At 39.9% G+C, this 22,338-nt stretch overlaps 1 protein-coding gene across 1 annotated transcript; it reads right to left on the bottom strand.

Moving 5' to 3' along the window:
• Positions 1 to 178: 178 nt before the first annotated feature.
• Positions 179 to 20,077, bottom strand: RB195_009659 (uncharacterized protein; the record flags this gene model as incomplete). Its single annotated transcript, XM_064190305.1, has 24 exons — positions 179 to 322; positions 479 to 640; positions 1,298 to 1,477; positions 1,649 to 1,729; positions 2,267 to 2,350; positions 2,436 to 2,543; positions 3,066 to 3,215; positions 4,198 to 4,316; positions 6,422 to 6,500; positions 6,555 to 6,670; positions 7,216 to 7,312; positions 7,424 to 7,577; positions 7,795 to 7,858; positions 8,479 to 8,572; positions 9,501 to 9,581; positions 11,037 to 11,111; positions 11,801 to 11,940; positions 13,070 to 13,213; positions 13,278 to 13,398; positions 14,003 to 14,152; positions 14,891 to 14,967; positions 15,111 to 15,219; positions 17,262 to 17,543; positions 19,949 to 20,077. 24 exons carry the CDS (start codon positions 20,075 to 20,077, stop codon positions 179 to 181), a joined length of 2,940 nt encoding a protein of 979 aa, XP_064047888.1.
• Between the last annotated feature and the right edge of the window lie 2,261 nt (positions 20,078 to 22,338).

Below are 22,338 nucleotides of genomic sequence, written 5' to 3' on the forward strand. Positions count from 1 at the left end.
TCAGTAGGAGCGAAAAATTTGCGAATACTGTAAAAACATAGCTAGGAGTAAGAACGGTGTTTCAACTTATGCTGTTCATGAAACATAAAGATCTCAACAGTTAGAATGCAAAATTGATGCTGTACAGAATCGTACCGCGACTAGATGACCGGATGAAAAAACTTGGGATGGGATCACGCTATAGAAATTTCTTAATGATTCGAGGACTTGTCACAGCCAGTTTCTGCGTCTTCCTCAACGATTTCCTTCCTAAGGACTTGAAATCGAGGGGAGAATTTGGTACGCTGCCAAAGCCGGAAGAATCCGCTGATCCACTGGCTGACTGGAAAATTAATATCAGTGAAGAGAAGGCCACCGAAAAGACAAATATGTGATGAAGAAAGAAAACATAAAACATTTACGGGAAGCATCTAAAGAGGAAAAGGACTCACGATGTAAGAGTAAAAAGAGGAAGAAGAAGAATTTATGAAAATCTAACCTGTAACACTGCTCTAATAGTATCGTGGCCGTACATAGTGGCAACGTCCAGCGCTGTCCTTCCATCCAAATCCTTCAATGACGGTTCGGCTCCCATCCTTAGAAGAAGCACCACCAGTTCTCGATTCCCCTGTTGTGCTGCTACCGACAAAGCCGATGCACCCTTAAGCAAAATCTTAATTATAGCTGACTAGAGCTGGGATGTTCTAGTCGCCGTTGGGCGTATTATGTCGACTTGACGTGTGAAGGCGATTCACAGTATCCTTCATTTCCTGCCACCTCTCGTGCAATGTGAAGACGCAGAGTACGAGCCACCTTGTCGTGTGCGTTTGATTTGCCGCGCGGCGACGCGCAGTCGTCAAGTTAATCGGGAAAAGGTGTCTAAACAGCTTCTCGTGTCGCTGTCGTTCGCAAATCGCGCACTTTCCATTTCTTATCGTTCATGTGGGGGCAACGCGGCGCGTTGACGGTATGAAAAACTTATCATTCTCTGTTGAGACGCTTATCTGTATCTTTCCTTCCTGCGCTCACCGACTGAAGGGACGATAATGAAGGGCGATGCCACCGGCGAGCTCTTCGAATGTTTCTTTTTCTGGCTTTTTGAAAGCCTTTCGTCTTTTTCCGTAGAATTGCACTCAATTAGGATTACATCAGAGGTGTAGTAGCGGCAGAAACTTTTTCTCAATGGCATCGGCATTAACAACCTATCGACTTCTGCTGGCTGATAAGGTACTAGGGTGGAGAGGACGTCAAGCCGACACAATACTTTTAAGGCAATTGTATCTAGAAATGTTAACCACAATTATAGGCCAGAACTCACTTGTTCATCAACAGAATTCGGGTTTACACCTACAGTTTCCAAGAGATAAGCGGACATTTCAATATGGCCATTCCATACTGCAGTTAGGAGAGGGGTCCTACCGCCCGAATCAACTGTTTCGAAGGAGGCGGCCAGTCGTCGTAGCATTCTCGCGCCACACATATCATTTATGGCACATACCTTAATAGTATAAGATTAGATTGCTGAAGGAAAATTTCTGGGAAACAAGGAGTGCCAATAGGTTCGCGAAAACACAGACTTAAAACGTAAGAGGATTTGAGTCTGGTTTCTTCCCAAACTATAAATATCGCCTGATAACGAGATTCGACTCCTAAGCTCTCATATCCTTACCACATGTGCGCAAGTTCTTCCATGAGCATCCCTAGCTGAACTAAATGCGCCCAACGTAAGCAGTAGCTCCGCCATCGCAGTCTGAAATCATAGGCTGCTGAATTTGTTTGCAGAAAAAGAACGTAGGAATTCGAAACTATGCTTTCAGATGCTGAATTTAAAGCAGACATAAAAATAACTTCCAGCTACTCTCTTTTGAGTGGTGATAGGTGTAACAGTGGGTGCGTTCAGGATAACTCGCTAGCATTGCTAGAGGACTCTCAAAAGCTTCTCGCACTCGTTGCTGTAAGAGGTATACTCGGGACCAAACGCGTTCAACTGAGGAAGCGCGACGCGACCGCCGCAGCATACATTTTCTTCTGGCTAACAGAGACTCTCTCATCCCTCTCTTGCTCTACGAAGACGCACTGCACTCATCCGGTTGAACATATTCGGCGCCGTCTTCTCGAAGCGTTCCAGGGTAATTCACCGGATATTTGTTCCTGTTTCCTACTCAACAACCACATCATATGCAAATGATTACTTAGTGAACTTTTCTCATACAGGTCTACTCTTTTTTTTCTGTAGAAAGCATAGTTTCTTCCAGAAAAAAACACTCATGATTAAAAAATTTGTAACCTGCTTGTTGATAAGTAGGGTATGCACCAACGGTGTGCCTTCCATATCTTGTTGTTCCCAGTCTGTGATATGTTCTGCTAATACCTGAAAAAAGTAGGTAGAAAGATTTATTCAAGAAATGTTTGGTCCCCGCTATCGGTCTATTTATACAAAGTAAATAAGGATTTACCCTGACAATCTTAGCGTTTCCCGAGAGAGCCGCTACTCGAAGTGCGCTCTGACCGTTTAGAGAAAGTCGTTCCACAGGAGCACCAAGGCTCAGGAGCTCTCGAACGACCTAAAACAACTCGTGTTGTGAAAAGTGATGCAGCATGTCCGGATTGTGCTCAGGATAGAGGGATGGATAGAGTCTCAGCCCTTCTGTAGATCATGAAGATAGATGCCGCTGCTTACTTTTCACCTGAGGCCGTATTTTGAAGCCTACTTTTTGAAATAGTTTTTGCTCACTTTCCATTTAGTTTATGCAAATTTCTTAAAAAATTTTCGCTTTCTTGACATGTGCCCATGAACATTTTGGGATCTTCAGTAGATCAAAGCGCGAAGCTTCGGTTGGAGCTGAGCTGAGTTGAGATCCGGCCGAAGAAAGGGGAGAGGAAGCGCGTATGCCCATCTGGTAAGAAGCGTGCGCTGTGGGAGACGCGTCGCCTCCGCAAGGTTGAGCACATCCGCCATCGACTACATGCACGTAACAATATATTTTGTTTCTAATTTTGAAAGGCACAAAGATCACTCTTGCTGCCAAATCTACGTACGTTGTTGGTTGTTAAGTAGCGGAAAGCAGAATAAATGGCCAGCTCACCTCTTCATTGTCCCCTTGACAGGCATTGATTAGAGGATGATTTCCGGATCGATCAGTTGCATGAACAGTAACCGAGGTGGCCAGCGCTCGGCAAAGAGTGACATCACCATGTGCTACGGCGTAATGTAAAGCAACTGCACCGTCGTTATCCTCAAATAAACAACATAAAAAGTCGGTATCATTCAGAGCTGTGTGTCAGACAAATTTCAAATTTCGTTGCTCCATAATGGGTAATTAGAAATGGCCGTTAGAGCGTAATTCACCTGGACTGCATGTTTCAATCTGAGCAAAGGAAACGTGGATGATGCGAAGAGACGCAGAATTCTACCGACCTTTGAATTTTGGACGACTTGAGACCTAACGAATTCCCAAAAAAAACTTTTGACAACCCCTCGATCCATTACTTTAATCAAAATGTGAACTAGTGCATTAATTTATTATCCAGATTTCTCTAAGGTCAGAGGATCCCGGGAGGAAATTCTTGAAGTGGAAATGAGAGACTATCCAGACTATCCATGGAGGGTTTAGTTGTCCTTTTTGATTATGGAGCTATTCACTCGTCCATGTTTATGTTTATTTTCATGTTGATCTGTGCGAATTTATAAAATAAACATAAATTTCCGCGTACAAGACCGCCTCGTACTCGGCCAGACCGAGCTGAAATTAAGGTACTTCTTCACACTGCAGCCTTACTTGTCATGTTTGCCCTGCCGACAACGATTAACGCTACATTCAGGTAGTGCGGAAGACAGCGTGTGACAGGGAGAAAAGTTCACGAGTAGCTGCGGGTGCGTTGCGGTCATCTGGATGGACATAAGTGCTGACGCAAATTAGCTGATTATATACTCGTTGTAGCTTACATCAATGCCTCTTTTCCAAAGATCTGCCAGCAGTACTTTGGATTGGTGCGAAAAAATATTCCTCTTGAAATTTAAAAAGAAAAATTGAAGGCCAGAATTTACTTAAGCATGTACCGTGAGTTATTCATCTTACAAAGAAAATATGTCCCAAATCTCCTCAGTCACAGAGAAATCTTTTTTCTAATTTTATTGCATGTGCACATGATCTCATATCTTTCACTTCCATCTAAGAAAAAATCCTGTACAAACAACAAGAAGCACTGAAAATTTACCTTATGTGCTTCATCTGCTCCTAGGGCAAGTAACATATCTACTATCGGAAGATGTCCATGAATCGCTGCTAACTGGAACGCGGTTCTTCCATCTGAGTCTATGCAATCGATGTAGGCACCTGAAGCTTGAAAATGAAAATTTTGCGGACAATTCTTTTGGATAATAGAAAAACGAAATTTTTCAGCTGAATTATGAAATTTCTGAGGGATTAGAATGTACCAGAGCGGTCATGTAAAATGTTTCTTATTGGACAGTTTTTTAACAGCTTATTGAATTTTCCACTTTCAGCTCTCTATGCTTTCAGCGTGTCACTGGTTAAAATTCTCCGGGAATAGCTCGGACAAATTTCCCAGGTCAACAACCTGCGAATAAACTCATTTCCAAAATGCTTTATCTTTTTTATGGAATAGCTCGGACAAATTTTCCAGGTCAAGTAACCTGCGAATAAACTCATTTCCAAAATGCTTTATCTTTTTTTTTAATGAAATTTAAGCTCTTAAGGGGACACAGAACAAAAAGCATTCTCGAAGGGAATTCGTGTACGGTAATGGTGAGCTCACTGAAGTGGATAAAGGAAAAAGTGGTGAGCAATCGCAATGAGGTCTGCCAACTATTTCGACAGTTTTCACTTTCCAATCGTGGAGGTTCGTCGACGCGTAAGCAGCCCATGTAGAGGCTTCTGGGGGAGAGCTGATGTATCATGCCAGTAGGCTTGTAGCCGTGTCAAATCATTGACCAAAAACTTCTTACCTTCGTGCTACACTTAGTTCAAGTGGTCAGTTGTAAATTCACGCAATAGGTTATACAAAAGGATAAAGGCTAAAGTGTCTGGCCTCAATCAATCCGCTTAGGACCGCGCTCACTTCAATTCAGAATCGTTTGAGGACTTACGAACGCGTAACTAGCCTGTGCAATGTCTCGCAGAAGTTTTATCCTCTCAGACAAGTCTGGTACCAATTTATCGACTGCGGAGGTTTGAAATGTTTGGTTGACACTATGGCGGATTCGTACCTCCGATCGGCCGTGCAAACACAGCGGGACCTTTAACCGACCGCACCACATCCGCCCCAATAGGTTGTATGTTTGAGCAAAATACCATTAGTATTATATAATTAACTAGCCATTAGAGGGTTTGGAGCAAAAAATAATCAACTACATTCGTGATTTACAATAATTACTTGCAGGTATACGTAATGCAAATGGGGTGTTATTTCACTTCTTGCGGTCTCCGCTCTGGTCCCTAAATCAAGAACATTCCATCCAATTCTGGTGCCAATTTTTGGTGCTACTTCAATGAAAGCGGCTTTCAGGATCAGTTCTCTGTTCGAGTAGCTGCCGTCTACTGTGGGTAATAACTACACCGGTGCTAATTTTGGTTCCAAAAAATACATCTCACCAGTTTTCAGGCCAAACATTTGTCAGAAGTAAATCCTAGAAGTAAATCTGAAATTAGCGGCTCATTTACTCTCGAATAGTATTCTCAAAATACAATTTGGCTCCTCCCTGAAGATTTCGTCGGAACTCGATTGGACAGTCCGAAAATCGATTTTTCCACGCAAGCGGGGGGTACTGAATTACTATGTTATGAATGTTCGCTACAACCTAGGTGTAAACTCTAGGATAGAGTTAGGATCGAGAGTGTTTCCTTATTGCCGTCGTCTGAGAGAGCGAAATCACTCACGCTGAAGATTCGTCGAGGAAGCTTCGTGCTCTCCCTCTTTTCTGTATCACATACTTCCATATTTTGTTGTTTTCCGCCTATTTTAACCAATAATCCAGAGCCATGCAGGAAGTTTCAACAAAAGTTTCGTTGTTTCCTTATTTTTCTTATCCCCGTTTTTTTGTTCACCTATATTCCATGCGCCACCTTAAAGGCATCACCCCACGAATCTGAGGTACGGATTTCAGGTGGAGTATTCGTATACGGGATCGTAGATTATGGAGAAGTGGGTGATTCCGTCCATTTCTTGCTAATTGGCGTAAGAAATGGCCCGGGAGATGCGGCGTGTGTACACGGCTGGTGCGCTCCAATCGAACTCATTGTGGAAAATAGCGCGCCGGAACGCTCGAAGCCGTATCTTCTGGGCCGTTTTTTACGGCAATTAGTAAGAAATGGACGGAATCACTCCCCTCTCCATAGTCTCCCATCCCGTATACGAATACTCCACCTGAAATCCGTACCACCTCAGATTCGTGGGGTGATGCCTTTAAACCTTTACTCACCGTTTTTCACTAACAAATCTACAGCTTCCAGTTGTCCTTGACTTGCAGCCAACATCAACGGTGTCCGTCCAAGGGAATCCTCAAACAAACAGGTACTCTGAGAAGACTTCCAGTGTCTTCCAAGATATTTTACCTGTATGTCAATACAAGTTGCTCCAATCAACGAATTGAGGTTCTTATCACCGTAGTAGGCAGCCAAATGAATGCATAATCGGCCGTGTGCGTCTGCCATGGTCACATCGCTTCCTCCTACAATAAAATGAATCAAATTCTTTCGAACAACAGCTGAAAATGACTTTTCACGGTCATATATGTGTAAAATATGTGTGATGTGTAAAGTATACTAATATTTCTGAAACGTTTTGTAGCAAATTCTAGAGTCAAAATAAATTTCACTAAATTCTACATCAGATGATTCAACATGAATATCAACAAAAACACCGATCAAGTGTCTGCATCTCATGTAGTCAGATGGGGACCAGTTATCGCACCTAGTGGAAGACTGAAATAATTTGATGTAGAAAATGACTTCTGATTGCTGATAGGGCATTGAGGACACTCAAAAAAACCTCCTTACAAAAAAATAAACCTTCAAATAACCGAAAAAATTCTGTGAGATGCCAAAAAGATTGAAACTTTTGCCTTTTCGCCTTCGTTTTTCGTCTTAAAACTTGCAATCCATGAGGGAATCAAACTAAAACTAAACTAATTATTCAACAAAAAGTAATAATAACAGATTTTGAAATAGAATACGATTCCCTTTTTTAAATGTTGTTTTTCAAAGATAAACTCACTTTTTATAAGCGTTTTCACGGTCCTGTCGTGAGCTTCAGTCTTTGATCCATTGGATAAGGCTAGATGTAGCGCTGTAGCTCCGGCTGAGTCTGTTTCCTTAAACGAGAGTACTATTTGTTTTCCTCTATGAACGTTGCGAGTCTAAAGATCCAATCGTTGAACAAAAAAACAATCGAGAAAAGCACGGCCTAAAAATTGATAAAGTACCGAAATCTTCGCCCCATGATCGAGGAGCAAGTCCACGATTTCCCAATGATCCATGAATGCAGCTGCCATAAGCGCCGTACGATCCTCGGAGTCTTTTCGATCCACGCTTGCCGATGCGTTAAGAAGACGCTCGACAATGTCACGATGACCAGCCCTGAAGGCAAGGTGTTTGAAAGAAAAATGTGAAGTCGGAGAAGAGCTTTAGGAAAAAGGGAAACAAGAAGGAAGTAAGGCTAAAAAAAAACTAAGGGAGAAACAGAACGAGCTACTTCAGTAACAAGTACTTTCACAAATATCGAAAAATAATTGATTGAAACCGTAGTCGAAAATTTGGCATACATATTGGATCTGTAAAATTAATCATAACTCACCAAGCTGCTCCACGAAGAGCGGTTCTTTCGCCGTTCCCAACTTCATCCACGTTAATACCGCTGCCTAAAATGTACATATATATGTCATTATCTTTCTTATATTTTTGATTTTTCTCAACAACAGATGGAGGGTTTTCGAAAATGTTTCGAAAGAGAAATTTTCGGTGTTTCAAAGCAACTAAACATCTTCTCGAGAACTTTGGGACGTTGTTTGTTGACGCTTAAAACCAACAGGACTTATTCGCTGTTGCTGAAAAGCAAAGTTAATAACTTTTTTTCCAATTTAGACAATCTCCAAAGTTTGCAGCTGTCAAAGAATGAACCAAAAACACTTGTTGTGGATTTCCTTCCACGACATACGTTGTTATGAACTTCCCTGGGGCTTTCGTTCGTTATACCCACACATACAAACCCATGTTCAAATGTTAAGTATGTCATATATAAGAGCAATAACGAAAGCAATAAATATTTAGATGGCAATTAATTTTCGACAGCTAAGGCAAGGGGGTGGATTAGTGAGCCGTGATCCAGATGGCAGCGCTGTTCATTAGACAACAATTAGTGTCGAGCAATACGCTCGTACTAAATGGACGCTAAACGCAGCACTAATGAAATCCGTCAAGTGGCTCTGTCCGAGGGAGTACCTGTTGAGTGCTGAGCAAAATGTGCACGCGAACGACTGACCGTGTTCGAGTAGAAGATCGAGCACTTCCGGATGATTGTTACAGGCTGCACTTCGCAACGCATTCCATTGGCCATTACAGACTGCATTCGCAATCTGAATGTCCATAAATTAGGTCTGAAGGCTAGCAATTTTACGGACATTTATGAATTTTAGTTTCGTCAAACACCGCTATTTCATGCTTTAAATTTGTATATGTATTTTCTTAAGAGAATGTCCGTAAGCTAAAATACTCTTAACATTCATGATGGAATATGTGTATATTATTCTATTTGTAAAACGCACAAAAATTTCAAACTTCGAGCCCTGTGCTCTTAATGAATGAAATCTTTAAGAAAAGAGTGCCAAATAAAAAAATGGAATAAACATAGCCCGTCTGTAAAACTATTACCTCCCTCATTTGAATAAAAGGAACAGGCACAAAGTTCAGCTCTATGTGTAGCATCATTGAATTGAAGTTGAGGTTCTAGCCAAAAAGAAAACAAAAATTTCACTTTTCAGGAAGGCGCTATTCCTCGTCATTCTCGTTCCTATCCTTATATAACACATCAACATAGAAAACATCATGGTCACCGAAATCTCTTCATGTTTATACATATAGAAGACAACTTCTTTTTGGGCTTCGTCTTAAGCAAAAACAAAGGCTACGGATGTCAGTGCTAGCCATAATAGATCCACGTTCGGACGCAGAATCTTTTCACACATTTTTTACGTGTTATTTTTTAAATATAACCTATGAGCGACAGTATTACCTATGACTGCATTTAGGCGAACGCTACAATACGTGATCACCCGCGCAAATTTATTCATGTATTTTTATGCGGAAAAATAATGAAGTACAAAAGTACTGCAACTGGCGACAATCCGACCCATGAATAGTCGTAGGCGAGGGTACAAAAATGACGCTCTGGTCCGATATCTCATGAAATTTCAAACTACATACTTGTCACTATGTTAAGAAGTTATTCGTGCTATTAGTTTCACTTATGACTTGAGGAAATTATTATATTTAAAAGAAACAAACCTGTGGACGATATTGCAGGATAGCAGAACATATCTGAACTTGTCCCCTTGACGAAGCGGCCAGCAGTCCGAGGGAGAGTTCCTATAATTCAGATAAAAATAAGGCACCGTTCCGAACAAAAGCAGTATGGACACAATGAGAAGTTGAGTAATTGTGAATCTATTATGTATATCATTATGGAAATCCGGATAGAACGAACTATGGACATTAAATTCAAGTTGGGGAATTGGCGAGCGATTCTAGTAAATTTTTTTAGAGGAAGTTTTCTACTTAAACTTGTTCTGTTTGCACTTGCAACTCTGCGTTTAACATCCACAAGTGCGACAGAATATCACTTTTAAAAAATACACTCCGGATGCTTCAAAGAAGACATAATTTCACAGAGGATTATTTTTTTCAATGAAAAGATAATAATTAAATGAATATGAGCAGTTCAAATGTGTCTAATTTGCTTATTTTCGAGAAACATGACAAATAAATTGACGCAGAGGATAAATGACCACCACAAGCACCAACGGCAGATGTTTTCACTGTGTCTTCCATTCCAACCCAAAAGTACGGAATTGTTTTGAGATCTCAAACCACACATATGGCAGTATGTACGCAATTACAGACGGTATGAGCTTACATAGAATTACGCAACTTAAAGCAATTTTCTAGAGAAATTTTATAAAAACTTTTTAATTCTTATAATCTTCAAAATGTTTAAAGATTCTAATATGCGAGAACTTCATATTTAATTTTTAGCCAACTATGTCTATGACTATTATGTTTATGTCTTCTGAAGGGGAAGTTTGAAAAAAAAAATACAAAAAGGCACTGTTCCTTAAAAACATGGCAAGTTTTTCGAGTAGATGTTTTCAATAAAATTTTATTGGAATTGGATTGTTTTACCCTGTCGCAAATAACGATCCTAGTCATAGGTCGAGTTTCAGAAATATAAGATATGTATGTGGTGCATTTGCACAATTTGGCAAACGTGCACGATTGCCACTGTTGAAATGTTGTGCTGTGGTTCGAAAACAGCACCACTGTCCCTGGTTTTATCCAGCAACGATCCCTTTACCAAGCCTCGTAAGCGCAACCTAGCTTTCTGATTCACCGATACTACAACATATGTATTACAATTTTATGACTCTCATGATAGAAAATCTAATCAGAGCATGATTTTTCCAGGGTTGTTTACATCGTGTACGAAGGAAAAACAATCAAAATAAACGTAATCGGCGTAATTGGCCATGTTCACTTGTTTGTTCTCCACGGATGAACGGACTTCCATACAAGTAATGTGGGATATTTATTAAAAATTGCTCATAAGATCTTTATGTTTGTTAGCGAAGAATTACTTAAAGAAGGGAATGGCGAGCACTCCTTCTTACTCTTAGAGTCTAACTCAACTTATCAGAACGAAACCACTAATTTCCACTTAGTATTAGCATTTATAAAAAATAGCATGAAAGTTATGGAAAGAGAGGGACTGATGCACAGAAAAATGACAAGAAAAGAAAGAAAAATTATCGAGAAGGAGAAACTAACGGGGTCAGTTAACGATGACATTTGTTTCTTGGCCATTTCCAGATCGCCGGTGGAGCACATAAAGATGAAATCATCCTGTAAAAGTCATTATACTATTATTATTACTATCATTATCATTATTAATATTAATATTATTGCATATTATTATTAAGTTATTATTGTATATTACTGCATATTATTATATATTATCATTGTTCACTATTAATATTGGTATATTTTCTTAAACAATTTTTTTCCGCAGAAGACCTAGTTTCATCCTTCTTTCAAGCAAAAGTCGATAATTTTTTTAAGACAGATATTTCTCCGATTCCGGCAACAATTCCTATATTTTGACTCACCTGACATCAAATAATCGCCTTTATTCTCAAAAAGAAACCCCGGAACTACCATAGTGCATGTTACAACTTTTTTCTTCGTTCCCCTAATCGAGCTGCGCCCTAAAATTCGGCAACGACTCGTCAGAACGTGGTGCCGGAAGAGCGAGAAAATCCCGTCCTTTCGGCAATTTTTCAGATCACATTATGATGGTCAGTTCCGCTGGCGGCGGCTGCGCCGGCAGCTAATCTGTCCGCTGCCCTCGGCTTCTCCCTCTAATGTGCACCTCCAGCTCTCATACCTCAGCATCAACGAATTTACATCCGCGATGTCCATGCGCCTAATGACTCTGCTCGCATACCTAATTTTCGGATTAAGGAGAGGTCTTTGGGAAAATGCTCCCAATCGGCTGGAATGTCATTTGGATCGCCTACAAATATGTTCCTTACGTTTGAAGAGAGCTCTTGCATGATTGCACCAGCTTTTGATAGGAGAATCGATGTGGGTATGTCGATAACGGAACATTTCAGGATGAGATCACCCGCTCCGACTGAGGACAGCGTTCGAATCGAGTCCAGCGGAGGAACAGCTGAAAAAAAAACAGAATTAGAACATAGGCTTTAATTAGAGGGAAATAGAGGAAGAAAAGCAAGGGGCTTACAATAAAATATTATGAAAACAAAGATTCTTGAATATGCGTAGACGTATGAAACGTAGAATGATTTGGTAGAACTGAGAGGTTGCGAAAAAGCATTATATATCATAATATCCACAAAATAATCTGATAGGCAGAAGAACGGAGTTCGGAAACCTTGGAACTCTAAAATTGTGGAACATATAAAAGCATGTGAAATTGCTTTGGGTACTGTTTGTCATCTCAAATACTCATTTTCTGACCCACTCCAAATTTTGTTTTCTTTATTTTATCTTCTCTGGAGTGCCGGATAAGATTTTCTAGGACCCATCCATCACAAAACTGAGACAAGAATTCATGACTTTGGGAAAAAGGCCTCAGTCATATCGAAAACAGCTAAAACGCTCCCGTTCATTTTTTTTGTTCCTTCCACTTCACGTCACTACTCTGTCCATTTGAGAAGAGTATTATTGAGACATAAACCCTAATAGGCTGAAGTTTTTCCCGTCAACCCTTTCCCGTCCCAGCAATCTGGCTATTACTCGGGTCACTTGATTGACAAAGAGACGACGAGGCGCGAGATCTGAAGGCGTGATAGCGGCATCCTCGAGTGACACATTCCGCCAGGGTTAACCTCTTAATTATCGCCTATTCGTAGGCGTCTAATTGAAGAGGACAGTGATGTGGTAACGTAAACTGACCCAATGTGATCGCTGTGGGTCAGGAGGTGTCGCGAATAGACGACTGCTGCACAAAGAAGACAGAAGGGAGAAAGGGTGAGGCGAGAAGGAAAAACGTAGATGGGGAAAAAGGCGGCAGATTCAAATTACCTCAAAATACCAGAAAATTTGATTTCGTGCGCAGTAATTGAATTCCGTTAGTTGTTCATGCAATAGGGAAAGAAAAGAGGAATAGATGAATTACAAGAATAGAGGTACAAAAAAACAGGAAAAAGTAGGTCAGGTCAGTTCAAATGACGACATAAGCAGAATCGAGAAAGAGATAGTAGGAAATTCAAAAAAGGATGGAAAATGCTAGCAAATTTTCTGATCCCAGCTCATATTAGATGACTGAATAAACTCACTTGAATGAGCCAAATGATAGGCGAGTTCCACCACATCCTGGGGAGTCTTCCGTCGCTTTGTCTTGTAAAATTCGGCCCAAGCGGTATGATACGGCGACAAATCCCCATCGATATCGGCCCATGATCCAGACAAAATTAGGGGATCTTCAGAAAAAAAACAAGGGTTCATGAAAATAAGTCTCCAATAAAGAAATAACTGTCCTCTTACCGGAACTCTTCAAAATTATTCTAATAGCTTCCACTTCCCGTTCAATCAACTGAATGCTTTCTCGAATGATAAGTTGACTGACGGCCAGGAAAAACGCCAACGGTGGCGGTTGTCGGGAAGCCTGAAAAGCGGGAAAAAACTGTTATGGTGCAGATAGACTGATGAGATTAAGACGGCTGAAGGATCCGGTGAATTTTAAGTAATTAAGTCAATGAGATTAGTTGGTCACGAGAGATAATAAAAATTATTTTAAACAAATTTTTTCGTTCGGAGCGCTATCGACGTCACTCCTTGATCTCTATCCCTATAGAATGACAAAAGAAGGATTTTCCCATTTATGCCTTTTCTAAAGAGCACTAATACCCGAAAATAATTTCAAATAAATCCATTTATTATTATTTGTTCATTTTCTGACTTATTATTACCTACCGGTATATTTATCTCTCTCTATATATAAACATATATTCATATTAAAATATTAGTATTAATAATTGATCAGTTGCTCTGTTCTTGACCTATTTATTATCTGATCCAAGCATTTGATTTTTCTTCTCCAAACAAACCCTCTGTTCATAAAACCAAAAACCACGGTCATCTCGCGCCCTCTGGCACGAAACGATCATTGTGTAAAGTAAGTTGTTGCGATGAAAAATGACCCCGATGCTCGGATGATTCACAAAGATGTGAACCATGGAAACCCCATAAAAACCCTATGATCAACGTACCTTGATCAAAAGCAAATAAATCGGTAATCGTTGGGGCAACGCAAGACATAGGTCGTCCATCAAATCCTTGATACCGCAAGGTATACGATCCGGTGGAATGATGCCGGCATCGACAGCTCGTGCCATTTGGTCAACGAAAAACCATGAGCCCTGGAAAGGGAACAATCAAGGAAAAAAACACTAAAGCTATGTATCCACACAGGAACTGTTGTGATCAGGCGATGGTATAACTTTTCAAATAGCTGACTAGTTTTTGAGCTTTTCAAATTTTAAAATTTCTTTTTTAAATAGTTTTTTTTTCGAAACAGATTCGCATGAAAACTATGCAGTCTTGGCGACGAAAGAGAGTTAGAATTCAACTTTGAAAAACTTGTTGATAGCCACAAAGGTAAAGAATTTGAAAAAGGAAAACAAAGAGAGTTTCGAGGAAAGACTATCCATTTGTGCATTAAAGAGCCTAACGGAGTCAGTAGTGGAGCGAAGAAATAAGGGAGTGCGAAGTTATTTTCTGATTTTATAAAATATAAAACACTGTCTGTAAGAAAATGTGTTGCTAATGAAAAAGATTTTCGGACAGCATGTATACATTGTTGTGCAAGGAATAAATAAAGCGATTTTGCAGTTGCGTACATTTTGAGAGAAGGGTAAAAAATCAGAAATGACCAAAACCCTACAGTGAGTGGCCTCTGTAGCATGCACATAGATATTATTGTTTTCCTCGTTCCTTTCAAAAAGTCTCAGAAATGGTTTTTTTTTAAATGCTAATCCCACATTTTTCTGCTGTTGAGCTTAGCACATAAATATAATTGTTTTCCTCGTTTCTTTCAAAATTTCTCAGAAATGAAATTTCTTTGATGCTAGTCGTACTTTTTCTTCTGTAGAGCTTACCTCACATGCATCCAGCACTTCACTGTGAATGCACTGAGGAAGACGAACCTCAATGAAACGATCAAGTTCATCAATGCCTGAAATTATGTTACTTTAGAGCAACTATGCAGTTTCCAATTTTTGAAAAAAAAATTGTGGCAAATAGTTATCGTCAAGATTTCGCATTCTCTTCACTTTTTATGTACACTATGATTTCGTTGCAAAAAGAAGAAAAACTCACAATCACTCAATACGAGATCATGAAATCGCTCGAATTTGTGCTGATCCGACGGGGCCAACGGTCTTGACGTCACCACAAGACGCATCCAGGAAGGAAGAGATCGATTGATCTAGAAAAAAAGAGAACGGAATCTGGATTTACGTAGTTGTGTCCCTACGGGTGGCGCCATGAATTGCCATTAACCCTAATGTTTGTGGCCATAACCATCCTACGGCGTACTGTATATCATGAGCTAATGCGATGGTCGTAAACGACGTCCTCTAACAATGCGAACGAGCTCAGTAGGGTGCCGCCTGGGCTTAGGGATTAGAACACATAAAAACAACACCGTCGTCAACGTCGCGAACCTTTGATGAACGATTCTGGATGTCAACCCAGTTTTCATGCCTTTATGATCATTTCACGTAAACACTTCACGTAACGCTGTGCAGTGAGCAAACATTATTGACCAGTTTTTTTTTTTGAAGCAAATAAAACTTTTCAAAAGTAAGAAAGAGCAGAAGATTTTGAAGGGTAGGAAAATGAAAGAAGAAAGAAAAAAGAAGCAAAAAAATATTTTGAAAAATTTCGAAATAGAAAAAAAAACTTAGGAATGAAAGCAAAGTGAAATTTAAAGAAATAAATGGTTCTTTGTCTTTACATTCTTATGTCATTCTGATTTATGATCTACACAGCCTCTTTTCATTTTTTAGCTATTCAGAAATAACGTGAGGTTTAGTTCCGAATAGCAAAAAAAAGTGACAGGGAGAACTATGTAACCCAGAGGACGAGAAGTATAAAACAGCCACAAAAGTGAAAAGAAACTAAAACTGGGAAGGAAAAACGGCGAGAACGTTTGATCACTGATTAATCTTCGATTATTGACCTGGATATATCATATTTCTCTCAATTCCACTAATGTAACGTAGACGTCAGAGGAAATAAAGGACACAAATAAAGGATTTACCACCATTGCTGAATTGACCTACCGTAAATTCGTCCAAGAAAACTTGATTAAATATTGAAACTGAATCGATATATTGACAAAAAGTAATCAATACTCGTATATGTCTAACTCTTACTGTTGGATTTCTGCGTTTTTTATCAGCTATTAAAATTCCTCGAAGTTGTACTCATCAACTAGTGAAACATCTCGAAATCTTTTCGTGAATTAAGCACTTTTTTCGCATTTTAGTGGAAAAAAGGGAAAATGCACTTATTTGTAGCGGATTCCAGATCACTGACGGTCATAAGAGAAGCTTACTAGAATGTAGCTCAATTGGTAATTTTTAAAAAAATGTAATGTTGCTTTCATCACTGAAAATGGATGCCAAGTGTGTTCTTTCCGCGCCTTGAAGTTCGTATCGCTACTTTCCAGACTTCGTTCCCCTATGTCGATGTCTATTTACCTCATTGAAAGTTCTAGAGTTTGTGCAGAGGAATCCTAGATCCCCCATCCATTGTTTATCTTAGAAACCAGCACCGTAAAGATGTCATCGAGCCGTTGTGCTTCTGAGACGGAACAAAGGCCACTCATAACCGAGAGGATGTGCTCGCCCAAAAACAACAACCAGCTCATCTTTCCTCCTTCTCAAGGTATCATCTCGTTGGCGGAGACTTTTCTGCCTCAATTTATTTACACACATATGCCAAACGTGCACCGGAAAAAGATACCGTAACGTGTCCGAATTAAAAAAGAAGTTTTATAACTCTTGCAATTTTTGAAGAATGAAAATGGTGCACATTATTCCTTCTATTACTATTACATTGTATTACAGTATAATACTTATATTATTATTATTTATGTAACACTCATTGTAGCGGGCAAATCGTATGCTTAGAGGGAGTGAAAAGTTCTGTCTTTTTTCTTGAAGGTGTCCTTAAGGACTTTAAGTCATTTAAGGTCTTTACAAGATCTGTTCCCGAAATTTAAACGTTTCCCATGAGTCAATTTCTGCCGAGATTTTGATGACCTACTTAAACTAAGGCGAGAGCATCTTAGTAGATACCGCAATCCAAGATGAACTCAAGTCTGTATGTAACAGGGTTTATCAACTTTCGTGGTCCTCAAAGCATTAACCTCTACATCTCGAGTGGTGGAAAAATTGTCCACGAGCAACCAATTTAAGCAGAGGAATACAACGACAAGAAAGTGCACGCGTCTAAACTCACCGATAAGATAAGATCGTAGATATGTGGCAGTATGTTGTCGATGAGTATGAATAACGGCTTAGATGGATGAGGTAACGAAGCCAACGGTAATGTGAGGTACTGCTCCAAGGCATTATCATAGTCGGCTAGTAGCGTTAAGGTGGAAAGTTTCGGTAGTACCAAATTCGGAAAGCGTTTAGTTAGTTGAGCGCCGAGTGAGCGTAGTAATGTGGCAGATTCGGTGGTGTCAGCGGATTCGGACAGGCAGAAATGAGACGCAACACAATCCACGCTGTTCTGGATCTGAAATCAGAAAAGAAAATCAGCAGATTATTCTAAGAAACAGAACATAAGACATTTAATAAAAATTATAGCATAGGCATTTTTCTAAACTGTGTGTGTTTTCTAATAAGTCCAGAGTTTTATCTTTTAGAAGCAGGTCATCCAAGAAATCTAAGACTTCTTCTCAGGATACTAAACCACAGGGGAGAAGCGCTAATGCAAATACGAACGGTTCTTGACGTATGGACAGCTGCGTGGAATCATGTTCTCTTAAAGGACCACAGGATGGAGGGAAATTTGAATGACAGGAAGGAAAGAGGGCCTCTCTTCCTGATAGGAATTTCTTGGAAATTCCTTCTTCTACCGGAAAACTTCATTTTGAAGGTCCTATTTAAACACTAACTTAATTTAATTAATTAACTTTAAATTTAACCCAGAAATTATCCACTTTCCTCCTAGAGGTAACAACTTGGGAGTACAGATCATGAATCTAACTTGATCAGATGATTCTTGAAGGATATGGGACCCTGGAAGAAAGTTAGCTAAATGTTGGCTCATTCAGTGGCTTTGGCACCCGTTGCAAAGAGCCCTAGATGATCGCTGAAGAACTTAGCACATGGAGTAGCATCCTGTGGGTTAAACGAAATCAAAAGGGATGAAATTCTTGAGTTTTTTTGCCCCCTCAACAGATTCCAACAATTTTCTAGGATTCAAGCTGGTACGGATACATATCAATCAGCATCACCAAATTGGCCGACGTGTGGTTTACAAAGGAAATCCCAACTGCGAGTGGAGATTTTCCGAATACCACTACCGAGTACACTGGAGCTGGTCCACTCATTCATCTATCCATAAACCTTAGCCATCACCGAACATCCCACGCTGCTTCATTTGAAATGCAAGCGTTCAGGTGTTAAAACGGCCTACGTATGGTGCCACGAGCGACTGACATACGCACATCGAATGCGACAGCTCTCGCATGTCAGATACCGGTCAGCTGATTGTTGTTTATAGCCATGTTTTGAGGCAGCGCCATAGGGGGAGCACAATTGAAGCAGAGAGGTAAGCACTTGTCAGAGGAGCTTAGCACCGGTTTGAGAAGTAGAGTCTATTTCCGGATGTAAAGACGTTCTTATTCCCAGAATAATGTTTGACCCCTCGAAATCCGTTACAATTCTAAGCAAACAGAGTTCGGCGGAGATCAACGGGGTCTCAGGGGGTCTATTGAAGATGCGGCCTTACCTACTTATAAGGCCAAAGACTGCTGCAACTACTGCTGCTGCTTCTGTGTAGAGATGAATTCCTCGTCTCAGAGTTCTTTCGCCTCGCCTAGAGGGAACGCTTCAATGGATGAGTGAAGAAGATGCTCAATGACTAATTTGGTTTCGTGACGGTTGTTTAGGAGGCAGTCGTCCATACGCAATTGACCCGAACATCCTCCTCCTCCACACCACATGCGTCTATTAAGAGGAGGAACGCGAGCGAGGAGGACTGCATTAAGAGGACCATCTTGACACACTAACATTTCGGCGTTACTCAGTAACCTTCGCTCTAATGGATACTATATCCCGTCAGAAATCCGAACCATAGCAGGATTTTCGGAGATCATTAAAGCAGGGACATTATCCGTGTGTTTCTTGGTCTTGATCTCCAGTATTTCGTACTTCAAACAGCAGACAGGTTCTTCCTAAAAACTCAGTATTCTACCTGAAATGTCCAGATGCGTAGTGGTCAGCTTTTTTGCCGGGGATTTGAATATAATCGCTATTTTATTGCGGTCAACTGTCAGATTCGCATCGTCAACTATGTTGACAGTCGTTCGTCAACTAAAACTCAATCCACAGTCCAAGGACATGTGCTCCGCGTCGAAATATAAATAGTCAAGGAGACTCCACTCATTCACCTTCAAAAGATACATTTGCTGGTGAGTTTACGGGTAGTAAAAAGAGTTTATGGGGAATCAGGAGAAGAATGCGTTTCCCTTCCGCCGAACTGGAGACTCTGAAATGGGCGATGAAAGTGTGAGTTGGCGAAATTGCGACCAAATCGGTGAGGAATTTGATTAGGCCGGCCGTGGGCCCGGAGAATCAACGTTGTTCCGTCTATTGGATCAGTGAGTGATTTCATTAGAAGGCGCATCCGTGCAACTGCTGCCATCAAGGGTCGATCGCAGACACGTACGTATACACTCGATGTTTTAGTGAAAAGAGAAGAAACAAACAGCGCAAAAAATAACAAAAAAGTATAAACGTAGCAAAAAAATACACAAGCATAAAGTATTCTATTCGCTACTAGTTTCATGTTCATGTTTTCCTTCTTTCCCGAAGCGTACACCATCGGTGCTATTTCGTATACAAGTGAATAAGTAGATAAACAAACAAATATTATAGCAGATAGACAAATCGATAAATGAAACATACGGTTACCTGCTTCGAAAGATACGTTTTCCCACAAAACGGTGGTCCTATGATGAGCAACGGTTGTGAGCACGTACATAGCCAATTTCGTACAGCCTTCAGAGAGGATTCACGACGAAAAATTGACGACGGTTTCATCTCGGAGGCATCTGAATGCAAATTGTACTGCGCAAATACTTCTGTGCATGCACAACGGTACGAGCATTTCGAGTGCGTTCATCATAAACGGACGAGAAAACTCGTAAAAATCGCATAAAATCTAGGACGGAACCAAAAAACTGCTGCTCGAGAAGAGCGTAGAGAGATCGCGTTGAGGAGAAAAAATAGGTGAGGGTGGAAGGAACGGATGGGAAAACAAAGATTTTTGAAAAGGAAGGCAAAAAAAGTGTGTGGTTAAACAGTATGAACAAAAATTTCTTTAACGATGACTAGAAAACCCTTGAATTCCTTGAAAACTCTTCAATAAGACTGCAATATCATCATCTTTCTAAACTCTTAAAAACATAGAAAAAACTAAAAATTCCAAAATTCATTTCGGAAAATTTTAGAAATACAAATTTTACAATCAGCAGTGGGAAAGCTCAAAAGGCAGGTTAAATAAAATGCATAAATAAAATGCGAGTTTCAGCGGATGGTCTTTCGGTATCAGAGGGAGAAACGCAAATGAGAGGGAGAGGGGAGATACAGTAAGAACATGCTTTAAAACGAAGAAAGGTTACAGCAAATGGAGATTTAGATGAAAAATGCAGAACATATTTAAAATGAGTGGTTGGAGCAAGGCCGGAGCTGGTGATGAGCGATTGGCATGATCATTGTGAAAAAATCAATGAAAAATCCACAAATGTTTCGTATAAAAAGAGCAATGGGAAGGTTTTGAAAAGTGGAACAATGAACGATTTGAAAGAGATCTGTGAGGCTTTCCACCAGCTGCCGAAACTATTACGGATATTGATATTTTTGAAATCGAAATATTTGTTAGAAGTCATCACAGTCCACCCATTGAAGTACTGTAAAAATCAGCAACATCTACCCATTGGCCACCGTTAAAACAATTCAAAAATTGAAAACAAAGATTCTGTCGAAAAAAATGGCGTCCAGAGGGCGGTTTTCTGTTGTTCTCTGCCTAAAATTCCACTAAATAATTAAAGTGATGATATGGTTCTATAATTAGCATTCAAAGTCGCAGAAAAAATTGAATTATTCAACGTTCAGCGAATTCCGCAAGCGAATAGGAGTTTGAGAGTGCCGAATAGTGCTCAACATGAAGATGAAATAAGCGTTAAAGGTTAAAAAAACGGATAGAAGTGACAAAAAAAGAATAAAATGGCAATAAATTAAACTTAAAGTAACTTAAAGTAAAAGATGCTACACCAGGTCCATTTCTATTCAGCTGCTGAGAAAAACGACAATTTGAAATTTCTTTTGAAAAAACTTAAAAAACTAAAAAACTAAAAACTACAGCTAAAAAACTAAAACTAAAAAAGTAAAACTATGATTTTTTGGAAGATTTCCAAACACCTTGCCAAATGTACCTACTAATCTAATGAATAAATATTTGGTGACCTTTTAAAAATAAAGTGATCATAGGGAAAGAAGTAGAGAAGACTGAAAGCTGCTTCCATGGAACTCATAAGCCGAATCGACTAGTTTTCTGAGTAAATCCATAGAGAAGCCCAAAATCCTAGGTGAACTACATAAAACCCTCGTTGACCTCAAACACTTGAAGTGAATCGCGCACAGGTGTTACTGGGACATATTTGAACAAGGACATGCGTGCCCGACAGCGCCCCCGTCGTTCTCGCTCGACTATACGGTGGCAAAACGACTACAATCGCGAAACAACACCGCAAGTACAAATATCTCGATAGTGGAGAGAGCCAGTTTGGAAAAAGTGCAAGACGAATCTCCGGAGGACGTTGATTTCTGCCACAGAAAGGATTGAACGTGATGGAAAAAAAAGTTGAAATAAAAAAGTGCTGCTTGTAAATATGTATATAAATGTTCACTTAATAGAGGAATAAAATAAAGGCAACAAGAAGTAATAAAAAGATGTCCTAATTCTCTCTGTAAACTGTTGCTGTCTTATTTTTATCCAAAATTTCAAAGCATTTCCACGTTTTCGAAACAAAAAACAGTTTCTTCGCTTCGCTTTTCTCCCCGTCACCGAATTTAATATTTTTGCATCGTAGCCCTATGCAGCTGACAAAAGACAGCATGCAATGGTATTCCGAAGGTAAAACATGCGATACCGAAGGTAAAAACAAATAGGTAAGCAAATAATAGATAAATGTAACGGCAAATAACTTCAGCCTCAGAATGCGAGTGTGACCGGACACACGTGAGTTGTTCAGAAAGGAATTGTGCACAAAAATGCAATTAAAAGTGCTACAGGGAAGCAA

This window comes from Necator americanus, chromosome III (assembly GCF_031761385.1).
Source record: "Necator americanus strain Aroian chromosome III, whole genome shotgun sequence".
NCBI lineage: Eukaryota > Metazoa > Nematoda > Chromadorea > Rhabditida > Ancylostomatidae > Necator > Necator americanus.